The sequence below is a fragment of the Halictus rubicundus genome, chromosome 5 (genome assembly GCF_050948215.1).
Source record: "Halictus rubicundus isolate RS-2024b chromosome 5, iyHalRubi1_principal, whole genome shotgun sequence".
Classification (NCBI taxonomy): Eukaryota; Metazoa; Arthropoda; class Insecta; order Hymenoptera; family Halictidae; genus Halictus; species Halictus rubicundus.
Window position 1 is genome coordinate 7,152,208 of NC_135153.1, and position 23,635 is coordinate 7,175,842.

The following is a 23,635-nucleotide window of genomic DNA, read 5'->3' on the forward strand; positions in this document are numbered from 1 at the left end:
CGGCTATTATTTTTTCCCCATAGGGGTCCCATCGCGGCGGGACTGTCACGAAGAAGTGCAGTCAGGAATGACGACCAGTTTTATTATAAAAATCAAAAATATTTATGTGAAATTTTATGTTACACCGTATATACATTTTTTTACAAAATAGCATAGAGGCTACTGTAACTTCAGTCTTGTATTTTTTCTGTTCATCACCTTGTGCTTGATACGCAAATCGAAGGCGGAAATGATATAGTAAAAAATAAATTTCATACGCACGTCACGAGCATCTTACAACATGTCACCATACACGACGTAAATGTTAACACGCGAATTTCATGTTTACATCTGTGAATCTATAAAGTTTATAAAAGTATTTAAGTAATATTTCGATTTCTTTCAATTATGACAAACGGCAATTCCGGCAAACATTCTTAAAGTTACAATGTATGCACGACTATGTTACAAACGTTTCGCAACTTAACACAAATATGAAACTGTACTTGCCAGCATTCACGTCACAAAGGCTATATAATTATTTTTAAAAATTCTTCTGGTTCACAAGGATCGATCACTGTCAGACTTGATACAACAACATTTAACTTGATTCTTATAAGATTTAACAAATTATCCTGCCATATTGAAATTCGACAATGTTTGCTTTGTAAGTACTTATTGAGAAGTAATTCTATTACACGTCACTAATGGTAAAATCAGATACAATCTATATATCATGAAATTTCACATATCCTAAAATAAATAGATTTAATGTTTGCCTCTTGGGCTTCCTTAAACTAACGGATCTCACTTTTTAAGTTGTAACATTTTTAAATACATTTACAACTACCATCCCGTAATTGCTGTTTTGATCTGAAATTGTAATGATCGTTCACCAGAATATAGCACAATGCTTAGACCACACATATACAAGGTCTAAGGCATAATGTTTATTTCTTGTTTTAAGAATTGATTCATTATTTTTTTTTAAATTCATTATTCTTTTTTATGTTTGCGAAGTGTCTGCTATATAGTACAATGCTATATAGTACAATGACCTTCTTTTGTACATAATGCATTGAGATAGTGATATATATAATGTATATCGTGGACTGTATATGATAAGTTGAGTTCTGAACAATTTCTGCAACGAAAGTATCAAGTAAGCATTTTATACGTTCACATGGATTTATGATAGAAAGTATTTAAATCGTCTATTAATTCGATGAATACACGATACGCCTACGCGTATCCCTTCTTCCCGTTAAAACACGGCACAGTTTTTTGAATTTTATAAAAATTCACGTAGCGCGTCACAAACAAGTATGTCATACATGAACTTTGGTTATCGTTTATCGATATGCTACTAACGGCAAAAAAAAACAAATACTTATATATTCTATGTTAACTGATATCCTAACTGAAACTTAAAAGTTATTTTTTTACACCACCGCGACGTTCAAGCAATTTGCTGCTTTTTTTCTCTATTTACATACATAGTAATTAATTACTTCGACTTTTTAAGCGTTGCCGTGTCTGTCGCGTTATGTTTAAGATCCCGCAATATCACTTTCGGATCAATGTTTATCAGCTGCGAGAGGGTGGTACAGTTCACCTTCATTCGATGCCCTCCGACTACCATGTATGTGTTCAACTTAGCTAGATTAACAGGACTTCTGGGGATGCCATAATACGAAAATTGCTTGGTTTTCGGCGATTGTTGCTTGTCGCCGAGCTTAGGTGGCAAAATGTATCTTGAATAGGGATTGATACTTTTTCTGGCGACTGCTTTCACTTTGTAAGGCATCAGGTTCGGTCGAACAGTCGGCCTGGCCGTGGATTTCTTCGCAACTGCATGATTCTTTGGTCTCTGCAAAATTTTCTCTTGATCGGTGTCCAGGCGCTCAGTGGTAGACTTTTGCCACTTCATCTTATCCATCATTTTTTCGAGCAGCAACTCATAATTCTGTATATTCTCTATTTTGAGTTCCATGCCGGGGTGCTCTTCGTTGCTATGCGTGGACACCTGTGCCGACGAACTGTAGGTTCTCTCGCAATATTTACACTTGTACAGATTATGTTTGGTTACGTGGTTCTTCATCACATTGATGGAAGCAGTCGAGAATGAGCATTCGGGGCAATCGTACCCTCTGAGCTCTTTGGTCTTCTGCTGTTTCTTGAAGTTCAACGGCAGGTGAGAGTGAAACATCTCGTGATGAGTCTTCATCTTTACTTCCGAGTCACAGAATTCGTTGCACCACTGGCATATCCAGCCATCTTGCCTCGATCCCGACGCGTCTATCGGCGCGTCGCTGCACGATTGCTGCAAATACAGTCCGTAGGAGGACTTCGTCTCCGTCTTGGAACATTCGGGTTTCGCAGGCCACTCTTCCAAGTTTTCGTCCAATTCTATCTCTTCGTATCTGTACGGATAAATCGATTGGTCCGGCGGTTTATCCGATATCATTAATTCCTGCACTGTACTCGAATTGTCCTTTGAGTCGGAAACCTGTTCCTCTTCCATCTCGTCGCTGCAGTCGTCCACAAGAGCTTTCTTGTCCAAGCGCGTGCTTCCGGATTCGCTGGACGAGTCGAACGCCGCTGCGTCGGCCGATTTGAATGGATGATGGACCTCCCCGTGGTTCCATAACTCGGCTTTGGTCGCAGCAACGAAAGAACAATGGGTGCATTTCAGCGTCTGTCTCGGCGCGACGTGTACCCTGCTTATGTGCGCCTTGAGACCGGCCGAATTGAGAGCAATGAAGCCGCACACGTTGCATTTGTCTTGAACTTCGGATTTCTCGGATTTCTCGGGTTTCTCCTGGCCATCGTTTTCCCTGATGTTGTTCTCGCTCAACTTTCTCTTGCGTTTCCTGGACCGCTTCGGAAAAACTAATCCGTACTCTTTCTGCCAGAATTCGTCAGTCAACTCTGGCCCACCAGCGTCCGGATTCTGAACAATCTTCTCCTGACAACCAGGATGCTTGGAACGTATGTGCTGGCGCATCAAGCTCTCCGAATTGGTGCTACGGTCGCAGTAAGGACACAAAAACCCTAGTCGCTTCAAATGAGTTAACTGCACGTGCAATTTGAAACCGCGCCACCGCGAGAACGTCATCTTGCAATGCTTGCAGACCAATGGCTTCTCTCGAGACTCCTCGGCTGCGCCTATACGAAACATGAACGAAAATCAATTCTATTTCATTGTAGTCAATATTTATCCCTTTGAGAATACGCGGGTATACAATAAATATAAATTTTCCTTTTTCACTTGTCAATTGTAAAAGTCGAAGAAGTTCTAGTCATTGTAATTGTAAAATAAATCGTAGTGCGAGGGGTTAACATGATTCTTTACCTGTATCAGCGTCCGCAGTGCCAATTTCGGATTTGTCACTCTTCACTGGACTCTCGTCCATAATAAGGCCTTCGGTGTCTTTACTACCATCCTCCAACGGATCGACATTTAGATCGAGCTCCGGAATTTTATCGTCCTTTGTATTAGACTTATTCGTGACGTTTACAGCTTTCGTAGACGCAGAAGTTTTAGCAGCAGTATGCTTGACGGTCGAATTAACGGTGGACGTTTTAGAATTGTTTCCAGTGTCCGAACCACTTTGATTTTGCTTTGCTATAAATGCTTTTATCATCACCGTCTGCTTTGCCAGCAGCGTGCCAACCTACGATCGACAATGTCAACAATAAGTACAGATTCGAAACTTTTCGAGCAAACCAATCAGATGAAAATTTACCCAATATTCGATATCGTTGTCCGGCGACAAGGGCTCGTGATGAGGACGTTCCCCATTGTGGTGCTTCGTGAAGTGTTTGAGCAAAGCGTTACGATTCACCGATAAATATCCACATTCCCTGCAGTGCCACCTGTAACATGAATTTTCCTGTTTTAGTAAGATGACGGATTTATCATGCATTTATTGAACCGAATCACAAAGTGACTTACCTCGCATAGTTTAATTCTCTGTACAGATGGTCTCTCATGTCGTGTTTGTATTTCGTTTTAAATTGGGTACACAGAGTACAAACATACATATTACCATCGGATTTACCGTACGAACCGAATCTACCGGTATCTGACTCGTTCGAGTCATTGTCTTCGACTGTCTTAGTTTTCGTGTCCTTCGATTTGTCCGTCGCGATGGGCGTTTCGCTCGAGTTCTCTGGCTCGAATAATCTTCTCGCTTTTTCTTTCGCTGACTTGACGTCATCCGCCGAACCTAATTTCCCCAGTTTCATTTTGGCCGGTTTAGCCGGTTGCGGTTGTTCCGCGTCGGCCTTTCTCTTTCCTTGCTTCGTCGGAGACTCTGTGGACGTCTCGTTCTCCTCCTCCAAAAGAATTCCACGTATATGCCTGATTCTGGGCATGTCTCTCCTCCAAAGCGGCGTGGTGTCGAAAGGTTCCCCCTGTCCGCTTTGTTCAACGTTCTCACCACTCCTCTTGTTCACGCCCTTTATCCTTTGATATATCATCTCGTACTCCACGTTAGGATCGTTCGAGTGTTTGCTGTTGATGTGTTGTTCGAACATGATCTTTCCACTTGTTTTGAAGGGACACAAGGTACACTTGTACTGCGACTTTTCGTCGTGGACCGTCGAAGCGTGAGTCGCCATTTCGGCTTTGTACACGCACTTGTAATCGCAAATATTACATTTCCAGTGATTCCCGTCCGGGTCCGGAATCTCCTCTTCGTTCTCTTCCTGTGCGGACTGATTATTCTCGGTATATTCCAGCTCCCTGATCACTTTGACGAATGGTCTTTTCTCCGGGTGTTTGTCAGTCAGGTGTCTCTCCACTACGTGCCTAGTCAAACATTTATCGCTTTTAGACGGCATAGAAAATGAGCCGACCAAGCCGAAGACGTTTCAAACATCTGACAAGCGCATTAACCGTTAGCACTCTGTTGCGAAGACATTCTTAATCTGCGAGTTGCCAATGGCATAGAAGTAAGGCTCAGAGTGCTTACTTTCTACACTTGTCAAATGTTTCAAAACCATGTTAGCGCTCTTGAAACGGTCTCGGTTTATAAAATGCTGGTATACCTATGGTAGTGATGGTGATTGCAGTGGGAACATTTGTACAGCCTAGTGTCGTGCATTTTTAAATGAACAGCCATCTTGTCGATCGCTATATTCAATCCTTCTTGACCGGGTTGCGGTTGGGGACAGTGAGGGCATCTGAAATACTGCTCCTCGGAATGTAACGCTTTCAAATGACACCTCAACATTGCTTCGTCGACTGTCAAGTAATTACATTCGGCTACACCGCACACGTACCTGTTACGAATCGGGAGGAGAATGTGATATTAATGAAATGGAACGAAACAAAATCTAGTACATATACTTTTTTTCAAGAATAAAAAACACTTGCCTCTTGTGCTCTGGAACAAATTTCGGAATGAATTCGTCTTCGTCGACTTTGCTGGTCCCCTTCGGTTTCCCACCCATACGTCCATTCTGATGAGAGCTGCTAGCTAAATTCACCATTTTGTCAAACATTCGCTCTTTCTTGTCCAAACAAGGCACAGGATTTACGGGACCGCTCTCCGGCACAGTCTTGTCGTTTAGATGCAACGTCAAGTGTCTGATAATATTGGTCCTGACTTTAGTTGTGAACGGACACATGGCACATTGTACCACACGATTGTATATAGCCTGACGCGGCAAGGATTCTATTTCGTCCGGGCCGAAGGATAGCTTCTCAGAATCTCCCGTGGTGGGCTTATCACTCTCTTTCTCCATAGATTTGGAGCTTTTACGTTTCTTTCCTTTCCTATCTCCGGTTTGACACTGAACAAAAGTACACATGTATAGAACATAAATATACATAGGTGCCCTGGTGGGCACAAACCTTACGATCATATCTACCAGTTAAATAAAAATACACTTACGATAGGTTGCACGATGAACAAACCATCGACAGATGGGTTCTTCGGATCGGCTGGAACCAATTTGCTGACATATTTGTGCTTCGCTTTCATATGTGCTCTCACTAGGCTGCCAACCGCGCTCCTCATTTTGCACAGGGAACAACCGAAACGTTTCAATCCGTGCTTTTTCAAATGATCCAATAGAAATCCAATTTTCATGAACCGCTTGTGACAATGGGCACAGTTGAAGTGTTTATTATCACGCCGTTGAGGACACTCCTTCGAGTGAGATTCCAAAGCGGTTGCATTTTGTGCACCGTAATCGCAGAACTCGTAGCCACACTTGTACAATTTTGTTCCCACGAAACCGGTATCCTTGATATCTTCCAGAGTCAACGGCTTCTCAGATGACTTGTTCGCTGGGTTGCTGGGACTGTCTGTGCTTTCCGTAGACTCGATAGAGTTCTTCTTGTCGACGGGCAATTCTTCCTTCGTCTCAGCTTCGTCTGTTTTCGATCGTTCCGCTGTGTCAGGAATCTTCGTTTTGTTAAAATCCAGCGCTTTCGTATCAATTTTCGAAGAGCTGGTGTTGGAGTTCACGATGTCGACGATCTCGATATCGCTGTCCTCTCCTTTAGTGTCGGTCGCATCGTCGGTGAGTTTGCGAACAGACACATTGTCGAATTGATGACCAACATTTTTCAGAAAATCTGGATTATCGAGCAAATTGATATTCACAAACTCGTCGTTGCAGTTTTCCGGAAGAATATTGAATAACTTGGGAGTGTCCAGTAAGGTAATGTCCGGGGGATCGTTTTTGTCCTCAAAAGATCTTGGTGGCGTGGCCAACTCGGAGCACCTATCCGAGGGTGTTTTCTCCTGCGAAGGGGAACCTTTGGTCGGAGTGGTGTGCGGCGGGAATAAAGACGATAACGATTTGTTCAACGCTTCGTTTTCGTCTTTGTCTAGCATATGAATGTCTCCGAGCGAATGGGAGAAGGATGTCTCCGGGATAGACCATCCACTGACAGTGTCCGTCGCAACCGAGTCCTTGGTATTCGTTTCATCGTTGTCTACGTCGATCACTACCTGGTCGATCTTCGCGCTGTCGTCCAATATTCTCAAAGTCAACTGATCTTCGTGTCGAGATGACTGAAAAACGAAACGTACGATACAATGCAACTCAACAACTCGCGGCTACACATCGTTCATGTATTATAAATCTATTCACCTGCGTAGAAGGATGAGTTCTTTCTAAAACCTGAGGTAGTCTGTTACAATGATACATACTCAAATGACTGTACACGTCGTTCAACGAGTCAGAGCCGTTTAAGCAATACTGACATTGATACTTGTAAATCCAGTGAGTCTTGTAATGCTGCGAAATAATCATAGATTCGATTAAAAGTTTCCAACCCTGATACTGCTCGTAGATAATGGAAATGAATTGAGATCAGTTACCGTTATTAGTTGATCGATCTGCGAACACGTGGTAGTACACATATGACACTTGAATTTAGCATTTGTCGACCAATGTTTGCTTTTCAAATGTGCAACGAATGACTCGGGAACGTAGAAGATCTCGCCACAATCTAGAAAAATAACTTGCTCAATAATTGTCTCCGACTTCCGAGCGTTTGCGGCGTTAATCGCGCAAACGAGGTAGTATTACAATTAATCGCACCATGTTCGCAAATGTAAGGGCATACACAAGCGAGTATGTTCACGTTTTCTTTGACCGGCAGCTCTGCCACCGATTTCCCAACAAGAACACCGTGTAGACCAGGATGGGCAGCGGCCTGCGAACAAAATCAAAATTTTAAAGAAAACGAACGATTTCGGTGGAATCGTGGAGAATCAACAGCGCAACTCGGTACGGACCTGGTGTATCCGAACGTACGAGATTGCAATGGCTCTGTAAAAGCAATAGATGCACTGGTAACGACAGTGCGCGTGTTTCTCTTGTATGTGCGTCTTCATTTGGTGCCAATCCTCGCACACCGTGTAACAGTAGGCGCACTTCTGAAAATCATACGGTGGCTTCTGTCCCTCCTTCGTGTACGCGTCCTCGTGTTGCTGGTAATGCAGCTGGAATTGCTCGACAGCATCGGTCGTGAAGTGGCAGAGCCGTGCCATGCATTTGTACAAGTGAATTAATTTGGAGGTCTGCAGCATCGCGTTGTAAGCGTCCGCGGATTTCAGTTTCAATGCCGGATCGGGCGTTTGAACCATCTTCACGATTTTGTAATTCACGTTCGGCGATTGAGGAGACACTGACGCTACAGTCACGGTCCGGGTGGTCACCGGTGTGACCACTGTACTTCTCTTCACCGCGAGAGGAAACTGCAACTTGTTCTCGGCTTGTGCAGCTTTCGTTTTAGGGGCGATGGGAACGAAGTTTCTGATCATTTGGTTGGTTATCGGGATCAGCTTAAACGTGTCCGGCGCAATGGTTCGTATCGTTCGCATCGTGTTAACTTTTTTCACAGCTAAGGGCGGGTTATTTTGCTTGGACTTCTTCAGGATCGAGACGCCGGCTCTCTTCTTTATGGGAGGTGTCTCGACCGCTTTTCTAATATCGTTTATCTGCAAGAAAATATCCATATATAAGAACAGAACCGAAATTGCAATCGAAATCGAAGAAAATTTGATTCCATGATCGATCACTCACAATAGGACTTTCAGTACCGTCTTTGTTGACGCCCGGCGCAAGGCTCACCACGTTTTCAATCTTCAAGAACGAGCACTCCTCTTCTCCATCCGACTTTATCAATTCTTCCACCTTATCAGGAGATGTAACTTCGCCTACTAAGTTAAATCAAGTGGTTTGGTGTAGGTTTTACATTCTATTAACACATTCGCTACTAGCGTCTGTTTAGCTGCTCATCTTCATTGTTTAAATGTATTATTATATGCAGCGTGCTTGCAAGAAGAAAGGCAAAGGTTCTCTTAATATTATGCTGCGTACAATGGGTTTAAACAACAAAGTGTATAAAATTAATTTGACTGTCAGTAAGGGGCTATGCAAGATTGTGAACGTCACATGTTCATGACGGTGGTAGCGAACGTGTTCAGCACTGTTTGAACGCATAATTAATTGCTTAGAGTTCAGAGATTTGTTAGTGTTTATACGTACCAGGTTTAGAAGCGTGCTCGTCTCCTTGTACACCCAAAGGCTGGTTCATCGCGGACAACATGTCCCCGCTCAACCGTCTTGGCCTAATGAAATTCTTGGGTAGATTGGAATCGTCGTGTGTTTCGTGTGACATTTCATGGAACCTGTCCGTTTTATCATCAGATCGTTCCATGCTAGCTGTGGGCACTGTTTGTTCCGGTGGCTTTGAAACAGAACCGAAATTGAACTTTTTCTCTGCAGATTCTATAGGTTTAAAGTAACTCTGTTCTTTGCACGGTTCGAGAGGCTTCGTGGCTTGAAGCTGAGCAGCCAACCTCTGAATCGTCGTGAGCATCGGATCCTTGGATGAGGCGTTGATATTCGACGTTTCCTTCAAAATCATGTTCACATCCGTAGATAACTCCGTGTCCGACTGCTCGCTGCTAGAGTCGGATTCGTAAATCACAGTCGAATCTCTCGCGTTGTCAACGTCGCTGGTTTCCGCGTCAGTTTCGTCGTTTTTCTTTTGTTCCAACGTTGCCAAAGGATCTCTGATCTTCAAGTCCGTTTGATCCGCTTCGGACGCAGACTGAGAATCGCATTCGGTATTCGGCGATCGAGATTTTGAAACGGAGGCCTCGGACTGCTTGTTGTCCAACGAATCTTGGGAAAGAGACGTGTTTGTTTCTAGCTCTTCGATGGTGGATACGTTCGAACCAGAAGGTAGATCCGCGACGCAGCTCAGAGATTCTATCGAACTGGTCAAAGTAGCGGAATTGTCGAGAACTTTGCTAGAATCCGGAGTGATGTCAAATTCATTCTCGCTGGTTGTTGCCACCGCATTCGTCTTCATCTTGTCTTTCAGTTTGTCTATGATGGAAAGGCCTTTCTTGTACGCGTCCTTCTGCAGTTTAATACCAATGTTCTGAATGATCTCCTGCATTTTCCGTTTTCTTTCCAATTGTATCTCGACTTCCTTCTTCTCCAATTCCGGCGGGCAAACGAACACGCTTAGCTTGCCCGTTGGTAAACTGGCATCCACGTCCGAGCCGGACGGTCCTTTCGTTTCGTTCAATTCTGCTTGCACTCCTGAACGGTTTTCCTTGTCGTCCTTCTTCGACCCCTCCGAATCCTCTATCGAATCCTTTACCGAATCATTAACCGTTTTAGTTTCAGCTTCAGCTTCAGTTTCTGTTTCAGTTCTAGTTTCAGCTTTAGTTTCCGTTTTAGTTTCAGCTTCAGCTTCAGTTTCAGTTTCAGTTCTAGTTTCAGCTTCATTTTCCGTTTCAGTTTTAGTTTCAGTTTCAATTTCAGTTTCAATTTCAGTTTCCGTTTCAGTTTTAGTTGCAGTTTCAGTTTCGATGTTGCATACCTCATCATTCTGCACCGACTCTGCCATGGGCTTGGTCTCAACAATGGATTCCTTCCGTTTGACGATAGACGCCACGTTGCTCTTCGAATCTTCCTGACTTTCCGAACTTGACTGAGGCATTTCCGCCTTCACGCTTCTGCTCTCCAGAACGTTGATGGTCTCTTCCTTAACCGTGCCGAGAGACATGCTCACTTTGATAATATTCGTTTCGGAGCACTCTTTGTGCCAGAGCTGAACATGCAACTCCAAGTTCGACCTCTTCAGCTGAATATAGTTGCAGCTCGAGCACAGGTAGCCGTACACGCGATTCTCGTCGGGCACATCGTCCTCGGTGATGGCCTCGTTGAACGTTCCCTTGAATTTTCTACACACCTTGTAGTAATGCGTTCTCATCGAGGACTTGGCTACAGCCTGATAGGGACAGCTGTTGCACCTGAATCGGTACTCCCCGGTGTGGGTGGTGCAGTGTTCGTAGAACGCTTCGAGCGCCATCTTCGCGGTGCCCTCCGTGAAGAACGAGCAAAATCGACAGTGAAATTTGAAGGTCTCCTCCGTCAGGGGCTGCAACGAGAAATTCTCCAAATCGTTGTCCTTCGCCTCTTGGATCGCTAGCTGAGCATCGGCGAGTTTCAACCTTGAAATAAGAATCTCTTTGCCAGGGTGACTCAGCTTGTAATGGTGGACAATGTTCTTGCCTGTGAAGTAACAGAGCAAGCACTTGTACCTCTCTTGCCCGGTCCACGCGTAATCGATCAATTGATCTATGTCCAAACTGTCGAAAGCTTTGTCCGTTTCTGTACTTTCGTTTCGAATATTGGTTTTCGCGGTGCTCTTCGGCGGCTCGTTGCTCCCGGCGGCTTCGACAGGACACTCGAAAGAGCAGTCCATCGTATGGGACGTGTCCAGTTCGGAACTTGCATTAAGATCAGAGTCTTTCGAGGAACATGACGTTGGCGTCTTCTTCCTCTTCTTCTTCGACAAAATTCCCATCTGCCAATTGAACTTCTTCTTCTTCTTCTTCGCCGAGGATTTCTTGACGCTTTGCTCGAAGGATAGCTGATCGCTAGCGTCGTCGTCGACGTCCGCGTAGTTTCCTTTCTCTGTCGTGCTCGAGTCCTTGTCCAAGTCGTTCTTGGACTCGCACAATCCTACCAAAATATTACTGAGCAATTCCTCTTTGTTGTCACTGGTGTCTGGTTTCGCTGATGAAGCGGAATTGACTTTCTTACCTGAAGCGACGCTACTGGACATGGACACGTCCGAAATAATGCTCTCTTCGTCGGAGAACACGTCGTCCTTGTTCTCGCTGACGGACTCTACTACCGCGACGCTACTCTTTTTTCTCGGCGTCTTTCTCAAAGCACTCTGAACGGGCTTCTTCTTCTCGGGTGTATCCGGTTCGGGCATCTTGTCGGTATCCGGGCGTAGAGCAATGTCGACCACCGCCGTCAACTCGGAGACGTCTATGCCGAAGCTTTCGTCGGAAGAACTATCGAACAGTGCCTTCGAATAGTCCAGCTTCGAGATGTCGGTCTTCTCGACAATGATGCGCGGTTCTTTCACGACATCCTTGTTGTTTATGCGTTTGCTTCTACGCAAGGTGTCGGGCTCCTCGTCCTGATTGTTCGACGAGATCGATCCTTGAACACGCTCGGTTCGTAGAGCCAACGGTTCATCCTCTTCGCTGTCTGAACTCTGAGCGTGCTGCTTCGACCGTTGTCGAGTCACTCGCTGCACCTCCTTCTTAGACTTACTTTTGACTTTGGCGCTGTCTTTGTCTTTGACGGTATCCTTAACGCCGTCGTCGCCCATACGGGATTTACCAGATTTCTTCGATTTCGAGGAAGCTACCGAGGACTCTTCGCTGTCCGAAACCACCTCTTTAGTCGACTCGTCCTTCTTGGCAGTCGGCGTAACATTGGCGGAAGAGGTTACGGCCTGGTTCTCCTTTTGCGCTCGACACATCCGGTACCCGGTAGCGGCGATAACGTCGTCGCTGATGAACATCTCCCTGATATCCTCCTGGAGCATTTCCAAAGAGTTCCTCCTCTTCGTCTTTGCTTTGGGCGTTTTGCCACCGTTCTCGTCGGTCTGTTCTTCGCTCTTCGAATCCTCTTTGGTTTCCGTTCCAGTTTTCGGCTTTGGTTTCTTCTTGCTCGAGACATCACGTTCTTCCTTGGCCAGCTGCTTATCTTCGGGAATGTTCTGCGCGGCTGTATCCTCCTGCTTGTCTTCCTCTTTGGCTCCTTCGAGGTTGGAAGGCTCCGCGTCGAGTGACGTCGAGTTGCCTTGCTCAGATTTCTGTTGGCTGTCGTCGGAAGCATTCTTCGCGTCCCATGTGCTCAAGATGCCTGCATTGTCGGCTAGGAAATCGTCGTCCGAGCTGTCCGAGACGATCACTCGTCGCTTCTTTCTCATGCACACCTTCTTCATTTTCGGAGTGTCTTCCTTGTCCGAGCTGCTGCTCCCGGAATCTGACTCGATGATCTTCTTGATCTTCTTGAGCTTCTTCGCTTGGATCACTTCTCCCAGCTTTTGCATGAACTTGGCCTGTTCAACGAACTTCTTTCCTTCGCCGAACTCGAAGGACTTCCTGATCAACGCCTCGATTAATTCCTGTGTCACAGCCTCCTTCGGCTTGGATCCTTCCTGTTCCGGCTGATCCATTTTCGGTGAATCAACGGTGCCGGATGGCTTGGTGGAATTAGTGCAGGTGGTGATGGGATCCGATTCGTCCTGACTCGGCTCGACCTTGTCATTGACAGATTCGACGGGTTCGATAGGTTTGATAGAATCGACAGGTTCGACAGGTCCGACAGATTCGACAGATTCGACAGATTCGACAGATTCGACAGGTTCGACAGGTTCGACAGATTCGACAGGTTCGACAGATTCTACAGATTCTACAGATTCTACAGAGTCTACAGGTTCGACGTGTAGCGACTCCTCCTTATTCTCGAGGATGCCGATGTCAATATCCCCGGTCCAATCCTCTTCCGGCAGTATATTCGCGTCGCTGCTGCTGCTCACCTCGGCGGAGATGTCGTCCTTGTCCTTCCTACCTTTGCCCTTACCTTCGCGCTTCTCCCAGAACGAAGCGAAGGTCTTGATCTCCTCAGAGATGTGACTGGACGTGGGCGATTCCAACAACTCGTTGCGCTTGATCTTCGGGATCTTGAAGTTCTGTAGCGAGCCTTGCGCGGACTTGGCCTTCGTGTCGATTACCCCGTAGAGACTCTCCAGAGGCGATTGCATCTTATCTTTGGCGGTTTTCTCTTGGGACTTAGAACTAGAGTTGACCTCCGAGTCGGAACGACGATAACCGTCGGACGGTTTCGGCGACGACTTGTTCTTCTCCTTGGATTTCCTGAAGGGTGCCGAGAACGGCGGCGCTGTCGACCGTTTCCTCGGGTCCCTCTCGTTCAAACCAACGTCCTTGTTCTTGTTAGGAGGGAAGTGTTTGTCCTTGGCCAGCCGTGGATCTCGAACGGATGAGTTACCGCTGTCTCTCGACTGGTTCGGATTTTGGTTGATCGCGCCGTGTTCCATTCGTACTCTGGGATCACGTTCCGATATGTTCCTACTGTCCCTGGAAAACCTGTTGCAGGTGTCCCACTCGTTGTGAGTATCCCTGGACCACTCGGACCTCCTCGCATCGCGATTGAAGCTACTCCTCTGCTCCGGCCTGACCCTTTCGTTGTAATAAGCACTGCGACCTCTGCCCGCGCCGCGATCTCTGTCCCTGGTCCAAAGACAGGGGTTGCTGGGCCGGGAATACGGCCCAGGAGCATCCGCGGGTCCCTTGACTCCGCAGGGACCTTCGTTGTCGGGCCTGTAGGGCGCGTCGTTGGGTGGTCGGACAGCCTGCGGTTCCCACGGTTGCCTCGGATGCGAGTACTCCGCCGGTCTGTCGAATGGCGGCTCGTACGGTCTGCTGTCAGGCTGGAAGTTTCTGTACGGAGGACCAACGGGAAACCTCGTGGGCGAGATCATCGGCTGCGCGTTGGGTGCGTCTATGTTAGGCATGTCCTCGGGGCGGGGCATATGGTTCGTGTTGGGGCTCATCATCGGTCTGACGTTCATGTTCGTTGGGAACTGATTAGGCCTCAACGGCCCCTCGTTCACCTGATGCAGATCCACGTGGATCGGCTCTCTGGCCGAGCCCACGTTCCACATCTCCTGATGCATCCCCATCGGATGCTGGTAGTTCTGCGCGGGCGCGTTCGGCATGCCAGCGAAATTGGAAGACTGAGGCCATTGGTTGTTGCAGAAATCGTTCGTGTTCATCGGTACGTGCATCGGTGTCTGCGGGGGCGGAACCGGGGGTGGCGGTGGAGGAGGGGGAGGGGGAGGGGGAGGAGGAGGAGGAGGCGGCCAGTGGCCCTGAACCGGCATGTTCCTATTAAAGTACTCGGGACCTTCCATTCTGAAATCCGCGTCAATTCTAGGCGAAACCATCTCCGGGGCGACATTGCTCTGTCGTCTTTGGTACATCATAGGACCCCTCTCATCCAACATGATCGGCCCGGGATGAGGTACCGGAAGCGGAATAGGCGCGTCTTCGTCGGGTCTGCAGTGCGCATGCACGTTACCTTTGTCTTTGTCGACGACACCATGATTGTCGCGCACCTGACGCGGATGCCTCTCGTAGTTGTCGGCATAACGAGGCTCTGTCTTCGAACTGGGCGAAGGCGGACGACCCCTAACGTCAACCGTCTTATCCGAGTTGTGCGCCGAAACGACCGCTGCTCCCTTGCAGCCGGTCGCGGTCGTGCTCGGCAAGCATTTTCGACTGGTTAACTTAACTATATGTTTGTCTACCTCTTCCCAGCGCCTTTCGCTCTCAACATCCATTTCGTCCGGCGTTAGTAAAGAAAACTTGGATAGCTTCGGGTCTTTATCCGACGTGGCTACCACCTCCTTCCTTGAATTGAGTCGCGGCGTTACCTCGTCCTTGGATCTGTTCGGTTTCTTCTCCGCCTTGCTGCCATCGCTCTCCTCGTTCAGCAACTCTGCCAGATCCTCCATCGACAACGGAGGTTTGTTCGAGACTGGGGGTGGAGGAAGCAGCGGCGCCGGCGGTTTCGAGACCGGCCTGGTTTCCTTCGGCCTCGGAGATGCGATTTTCCGTTTGGGAAACAGGATATCGGGGTCGGGCGACTTCAGTCTGGCGTCAGGCACGTTCACTGGGGAATCTGGCCTCGTCTCCACCTGGATATCCAAGCCGATCAACCGGTTCTTCTCCAGCATCGACGTTAACCTTCTGGAACCACCGAGAGACGGGACCGGGACCGTCGGTATATGTCGGGAAGAGTTCAGCGACATCGAGGAACCGACCCTTCCGTCGTTCGGTTTCTGCGGCAGCTGGCTACCGACCATTTTGATCGTGGCGCTCACGTCGTCAACGGAGGCGACCGCGACCGGTACCGATGACGGCCAGGTTTTGTTTCGTATCTGCTGCGCCTCGTTCTCCTCGAGCATGTCCCATTCGGAGAAGGAGACATCGTCGACCTTGGCCGGCGTCGAGCAACGCTGCAACGAGCTCGGGGACAAGTCCAACTGATCGTTGCTCGTCCGCTCGGTGGGTATGATGATCGGAGTTTTCGTTGGCATCGTTTCGATCGGGTCGGGACTGGCCGGTTTACTGTCGACGTCGCGCTCGAATTCCACGTTGCGCTCGGTCGGGATTATTATCGGCGCTATTTGGGAACCGGAGTCGGGACTAACGGGAGGAGTCGGGCTAGCAGGCGTTTCGTTGACCTCTTTCCCTTTTTCTTTCTCTTTCTCGTCTTTCGCATCTTTCTCGTCGAACAGTTCCTTCGGCGGCTGCACTCGCTCGGCGACTCTGGCATGTTCAATGACCGCTACCTCACCGGACGAACTGAAAACCAAGGAACCGAATTTAGCAACCACCCAGTCGTCAAGATTGCTCTATGTTGTCTGTATTATTCTCCCCGTTTCCCACGATAGCTCGGTCTCTCGAGACATCTGCACCCGATTTGTTTCATATCTATCCCACATGCATCCACGACTTTATCTTCCAATTGAAACGCTGCAAACTTCTTTCGTGATACTTACGTCGGAATCTGCGCCGATCCACCGCCATTTTTCTTGTTCGGAAAATGCAATCCAGGAGTATTTCCCTGAAACTCGTATCAGATTAGAATGATTAAAATAACAAAACCATACATGCACTACGAAAGCCTGAAAACAACCAAAAATATAAAAGGTACAAGTCTCAGAAGGAACGTGCAGCAGCTAAGTTTGTTCAGAGTGAAATCAAATCGACCGAAACAAAGAGAATTTCTTTTTATCTACTGAATTATCTACTCTAAAAGCATCCACTAACTCCGTTGTGCTTTAATGTACATTGCGGATCATCGTGTGAATTTCAATGATTGCTCTTCGTGTCGCGTAATCTATTCTCGTGCGATGTACTGTTTTAGAGAAACGGTGTGCGTATGATGGGAAAATGTGAATACAGTATACACCAAAGTGGAACGAAACATACGCGACTCAAAACAATTAGGGGATAATTTGCTCTTGTCGATACAGCGTCGAGCAATTGTGCGTTTAACATTGTATTTGTACGAGTAAGTTGAAACCATTGAAACGCGAATACTAAATTTAAGTACAGTATTCTCTCGATAACTGTGAAAATCGTCTCTACCGTAACTGTTAAAATTGTAGCTCTACCACTGGAGAGATCTGTGTATCGGCGAGACTCGCACTAATGCAAGCGAAGCAGAAGATTTGCAACTTCTCTAATTCTTTTTTTATAAGAAGTTTACCATCGTATTCGTCTCTTTTTGTCTGATTAAAATGACATCTAACACGATATAGTTACGATTATAATACGTGTAATAAGCAATTAAGGTTTCGCACTTCACATTTATGGTAGAGACACGAATTTTGTAAATACGAAGTCCGAAGCTTGTTACACGAGTAATTCTGATCGTGATTACATCGTATTTAGTTAGTGTATAATCAGAAATCGAGACGAATACAACGGTCAAAGTTTTATCTAGGAAAAACCAAAAATAAAGAATTTCGATTTTGAAAGTTTAAAAGGCTGAGCTCGCACGAGTCGTTTAACGTTTCCCGAACGCCTCGAACCTCAGTCCTGCTTTCTTTTTCGATCGCAACCTCTTCTATAACTGTGACACTGCGGCTCCGTGGTTTTCACAGTTACGGAGTGAACGCTGTAGCATAATGCGCTTGTTTTATGGTCCGTAATTGTTTCGAGCGATGTACATACAAGGGTGCAACTAACAGAACTGCGTCTATGAAGCACGTGTCGAAAGTCAAAACCATCCGCGTTTTATGAAACGATATAAAGGAGCTGTTTCGATGATGACATCGTCCGAGTTTGCATTCTCTTATCTGTCGCCAAGAAAAATCAAGTCGATAACGTTCTAATTGATAAACCAACGTTTCAAATTTCTCGTTTATATCTTTCATCGGTGGGTAAAAACTACAAATCAAACTGAAGGACAGCGTGAGACTAAACATCACCAAATGGATCGCGCACTGCCAATGGGTCTGCCGACGAATTCAAATTTCGTGGAAACTTCGTTGCAAATTCAATCAGAATATAGGGTAAAGGACACAATTACTTCGGGAGTACCAATTACTGTGCCTATATTAATTATACTTATTTTTAAAGTATAATGGTTATTAAAAAAAAGACACAACATATATGTTGACCCGATTTTAATGAAAAAATGTAATATCTGTTTTTTAATATTCGTTATGCTTTGAAAATAAGTATAATAAATATAGGCACAGTAATTGGGTCCTTTATCCTAGTTCTCTCTTTGACAATGTTCTGCTTCAAAACAGAATGTTCGGCGTACCGTCGGCAGTGCGGTAGCGGTTCGTATGGTATAGTTACCTTCTCTACTTTGTTGTGCAACTTCTGTAGAATGTCTTCGCATCGCTGCAACGTCTCGATCTTCAGTCTATTTCATTGGGAAAACATTGTCATTAATTGCTGTTTGTGCGATAATTCCATGATATATTATAATATTCGAGAAATTTAGATATATCGTTTGTTTGTTCTTAATTGAAATTCAAATGTAACATTGCGTCGTTTGTTCGCGTAAATAGCGACACGTTTGCCGCCAATGATAGGTATCAAGTGCAACGACAACGAAACGCGAAACTGTTACTTGCATACTATAAGAGAACAAAAACAAAAAAAAAAGAAAAAGACAATGTCCGGAGATTCACGTGACGTACTTTCTCTTGCTGTTCGACAGAATCCCGTGAAGGCTTTGCATTTTCTGCAGCTGGCCCTCCCGCGACTTGTCCTTCACGTTTTGCAACCTCTCTATCATCGCTTCCAAAAACGGTATATACTTTTGCATCTCGGCGAACTTCTTGTCGTATTCGTCCATCTTGTTTTCTGTGTGTCGCTCACCTGTGTCGGGAGAAGAAAATCTTTATACCTTTTTAATTCCACCCGTTACCTCGTTACACGTTCACCGATTCGTTTAATATACACCGACGAACTGCTCGTTCGTTTCTACGCTCATCTATTTGTTCAACGTTCGCGAGAACCGCGATATAGGACGCGAGACGCAACTTTCAACGCGCGCAAACAGATTGTTACGATCGCAAACAACATGGCGGCCGGTAAGAATCAACGGACAACGGACCAGACTCGAAGTCTCGGCGTACCTGCGAGAATAAGCCAGCCGAAATAATTTCATACGGTGTTTTCATTCGTGAAGAATATCACAACAACCTCCCTCCCTCATTCCCAGTTAGCAATGATAAATAATAAAACCTCTAACGAAAATCCATATTGTCACAGGCGAACGAAAAGAAACATTTGTAGATTCAATATTTTCGACACAATTCGTCAAAAGCTGTAGTTGGTAATCTCGACATTTTATTCGTTTTTCGTGTTTAATCGCATGTGTTTAAGTTCGTAAACAAATATGAATGTCAAGCGAGATCGTTGACCTTGAAATTTTGGTCGACATCGATCCACAAAAATTCGCTGGAATTCCAAGTAGTTTGTCTCTATTCTGTTATACATTGTTTGCAAATTGTTGCGTATCTTAACCTTTAGCACTCGAATGGCGACTGTAAGGCGCCACTAAAAATTGCTGTATCATTATTCAAAATATATTTGACTTTATCAAATTTGTTTGTATTTAATAAATAATTAAACACTTCAGTACTGTACGAGTAAATTGTACCATTTTCCTATGTATAACCTGAAAAAAAAAGTCTATAGAAGGGAAATATTCTAGGTCGCAAGAAATGTTTCGTTTTGGAGTTAAAATGGCTTCGAGAGCAAAGGGTTAACCTGTTAATCAGAGGGTATGACACAGTTCTTTTTCCATGAGAATGATTCGTGTCGACCGTTACGTAAAGCACACGGTCCTCCGATAGTTATTATCGTTTGCCATAAATCCACACCAGTTTTCACGGTAGAAAAGTGACCCACGGTTAACAGGTTAATCTCTGCCTCGGCCGTTATTTATAGACAGTTTTTCCGTGTTAACCCGTTCGTAGCCCACGTGCATCCTCACTCGCAATCGATAACAGGAATCTAATGAACAGCACGAGTTACGTTCGAGCACGCGCGTACATCTGTGTATGTATGAAGGCAAAAAGTGTGCAGGTCGGTTCATTCGAAATTGCTTTATTCTCGTACATCGTGGACCTTACCCGCATGTATTACGTTACACGGAAACACAGAGGAACACTTTTCACGTGTGCTCACTCGGATCACTATACTCGATGCATCCAGCGTTCGTGTATCGTGCGACGAAACAGAATCGCGACAACTCGCGAACGATCGTACAGGCACATCGAACACAAAGTTTGTACAACACTACCGGGTAATTCTCACACCCCTTCCAGAGTCCTCCGTCGATCACTTTATCCGTCAGCAACGCGAGAAACAAGCGTACACGAAGAGAAAAAGTAACAACACACAAGGGAGCCCTTCGAACAAACACTTCACCGAAACGTAAGCTTATCCGCGTGTTTCAGTAGAAGACCGATTGACCTTCGTCTAGCAGACGTCGGGTCGCTTTTGACCTGCCTCCCGTGTACAGTCGGGCGAAAAAGTTTCTGTCCGCAACTGCCTCTTGCCGACCGAGGACAATGTCCCCGGCACAATAAGCTAAGCTCGAGACGATCTTGGTCCGCTTACGGTCGATTCAATATTTCTTTTCTGTGCTTCCCTTTCTTTTCCTTCTGTTTTACAACAGACGAGCCGACCGTAAGGATCATCGTTCAATTTTATTTCTCAGTAAACCTCGAAACCGTACGATCGGTTCGTAGAATGAGAAACAAATTCTGAAACACGAATTTCGAGAATGCTGGGCACGGGTCACGAATGACCCACCCACGTGGCCCCGCGTCGCTGTCACGCCGTTAAACGTTCCAGCGCTAAAACGAAGCTAGCACATTTTCGAATGTGCACTTTCACTCGTTGCACCACATTCGCGCGCGTATGCCTCGTGAAACTTACGAATCGCATTTTTCTAGCTTGTTAACCGATCTCCAGGCTTCGATTCCGCCATTCGAACTTCAGGCTGTCGCAATCAATCGTTTAAAAAGCTTCTTATGCCTCTAACCCTGGGATTGATTCGGATCCCGTGTTTTTCATTTCTCTTTTTCTTCTTCTTTTTTTTTTTTAATGATATCAATTTTTTCGATTTCTACAGAGTATTGTATAATCGTCAGTGCCTCTTTGTTGCGTCGTCTACCATGCATATTATACTCGCGAACGAATACTCGTACTCTCGGCACTTAAGGCGTACACGCTTTAAGGTTAAGCGTGTAGGTACGATGGTTTCGCCTTCGCGCCACGATTCGTCGACGTGTTTTGCGACGGGCACGGTAAAGGCTCGTTGTCGCCGTTATCGTTCACTTCCGAAAAGAGAAAAGACGAGATAACAGTGCCGGGAATGATAAATACCTTCGAATTTTTACTGAATATCCCAGGTACGCTCAGTCAGCAACCGAGCGTACGGTCGCGATAATTGACGGTGGTTGGCTGCGATCACGAGTTGGCTCGAGAGACGATTCCGCAGCGGTGATTCCCAATTGCCTGGACCGTTGGTACGCGGAGAATCTCACATGCATACTTCGTTCGATCGCACCTTCTGTCGTTCGTTGCAAAATCAATGAAACGGACGAGAGAAACATCCTCGGGAGGCGTTTCTTTTGTCGCGTTTCACTGGACTCCGTAACACGCGTCTTTCACGCGATCCTGCTCGAGAGGAAGTAGACGGAGCCACCGTCGTGTCGGGGTGACTCAAAAATCATCGACAGATAGCGGTTCGGTAGTGAAGATGGCAGCTTTTCGATACGATGTAACGCCGTAGCCGTTGGAACTCGTTCACCTGACTATTTCGGACACGAATATAGCGAGATTCGTGCGAGGCTCGACGATCGAACCGTAATCAATAGCACGCTACGATTTGTATCCATCGATAAAACGATCGTCGATCGCGATAGACCGACGCGTTCCATTATATGTATCGGTAAACTTAAATACAACGTCCCGTCCAAGGTCGAACGAAAGAAAATGGCTGTCGGTTGAGTATTCACAAAAATTAAACAAAGCGGTTCGTTGAATGCAATATCGAGCAATAAACTGCCTCGAACAATGACGAGCGACTAGTTTCGCGATTATGACTTAAGCGACCAACCACGCTGCATTCGTCGAATTCTTTAGAGCGTGCGCAATCGTATATGTGCAGCATCGCCGAATGTAAAAATTTAATGATTAATTGACCAGGCGAACGACAACGGAGAAACCCATTTCGAGCGCGTAAATGCGCCGCACACGGTACTGCCTGTAGACATAGTCCGCGTCGTGCTCCGTGTGCATCGGGAAGCATACGAATGTCGGTAAAGAACAATAAGCAACGAGAAACGTAGGCCCCATTCACGAGTCGCCGAGTTGTTTTCCCTTCTCCCGTGCTGTTCGCTTCACTGTCTAGGTTTTCATTTCTCCGTACCCTCCCTGCTTTTTGTCGATATTTAGTCTTCCTCCGCGAGAAATTAGCAACGATTTACGTTTCGGAACAATACATTTTTCCACGTAACGGCACGCTACACACCGTGCCATGGAACGCTTTGAACCCTGGGCCTCGTTGTTCCTTGCGTAAAATGGCTTACCGTTCCCAACGTACACGCGGTGATCGATTCGACAGATTGGCTATACGTACATATGTATATCGCGCGACGGGACATTCGTTTCTACGCGTGTCGTTGAAACGTGTTCCTGGTTCCGATGCACACTCGACGGATCGTGAAGCTATAGCAAGCGTTGCAGGCTGCCGTCCGCAAAGACGATTCCCGGCCCAACGAAACGAACGTAATAGACGATCTTCCATTCCTTACCAGAAAATAGATTGTCCGCTCGCGACAGGACACCTGATAAAATATTAGACAGTTGATAATCGCCGTACGCATTGGTCTTTCGGGTCCATGCTCGATCCTGCGTCCGAAGAGCCAGAGTCGAAGCCGAAACCCCGAAGCCGGAACCAGAAACCGACGAAATTAGGAAAAATATAATCCCGAGAGCGGTGTCGATGCACGGCTTACGTGCACGCACAGATAAACGGAGAATCGATCTCTTTCTCTCTCTCTCGACTCTCTCACGATGTCGCAGTTACGTTCGAACTGACACTTCCTTTTTTCTCTCCCCAAGGTCCGCAGCGCGCTCTATAAAATTCCGCGACACGGGAACCAGCTAGAGAACCCTCCCGATGAATAATCGAGCATCGAAATACCGATTCGATGGGTTCAATTGTCTCTAAAACGATCCCGTCACTTCTTACGATACACGCACAAAAGACGTCACACGGTCGATTCCACGACGAAAAAGAAGGATTTTCGTTCGCAGATGGCGAGATGTACTTTCCATGGGACCTCGTAGCCCTTGGCGATTGTCTGGTCACGATCGTCTCGAGAAACCGCGTCACTCTCGACGACCATTTAACAATCGAATAGCAAATTAGAATTATACAATAGTTTTTGCTTACTGTTCGATATCACAGTACACTTCGAGGGTCTTGTCTGCCGATGGTTCCAACGACCACCGTGTGTCCCTTGGTCCGCAACAATCTCGCATATTTGGCCGCTAATTCCCGAAAGTATGGATGCACGTTGATATGACCGTAAGCATAGAAGATCACGTAACCGCGTTTACCCTGCGTATCACAGCCGAATATGTCTCCTCCAAGAGTCCTGGATTACCTTCGATGTCGTCACTGCAGAGAACCCGACAACGTGCTCGGTAACAGGGCC

The 23,635-nt window shown here is 46.3% G+C and overlaps 1 protein-coding gene across 1 annotated transcript; it reads right to left on the reverse strand.

Moving 5' to 3' along the window:
* Positions 1-61: 61 nt before the first annotated feature.
* Positions 62-22,969, reverse strand: LOC143354103 (uncharacterized). Its single transcript, XM_076787858.1, has 17 exons — positions 22,727-22,969; positions 18,590-18,770; positions 18,243-18,309; positions 16,427-16,497; positions 8,998-16,229; positions 8,533-8,669; positions 7,743-8,447; positions 7,546-7,660; positions 7,323-7,453; positions 7,093-7,239; positions 5,883-7,013; positions 5,363-5,781; positions 5,035-5,268; positions 3,938-4,813; positions 3,729-3,858; positions 3,335-3,656; positions 62-3,147 (listed from the first exon to the last, which is right to left on the reverse strand). The coding sequence occupies exons 2-17, from the start codon at positions 18,745-18,747 to the stop codon at positions 1,487-1,489; spliced, it is 13,536 nt and encodes a 4,511-aa protein (XP_076643973.1). The 5' UTR covers positions 18,748-18,770; positions 22,727-22,969; the 3' UTR covers positions 62-1,486.
* Positions 22,970-23,635: the final 666 nt, after the last annotated feature.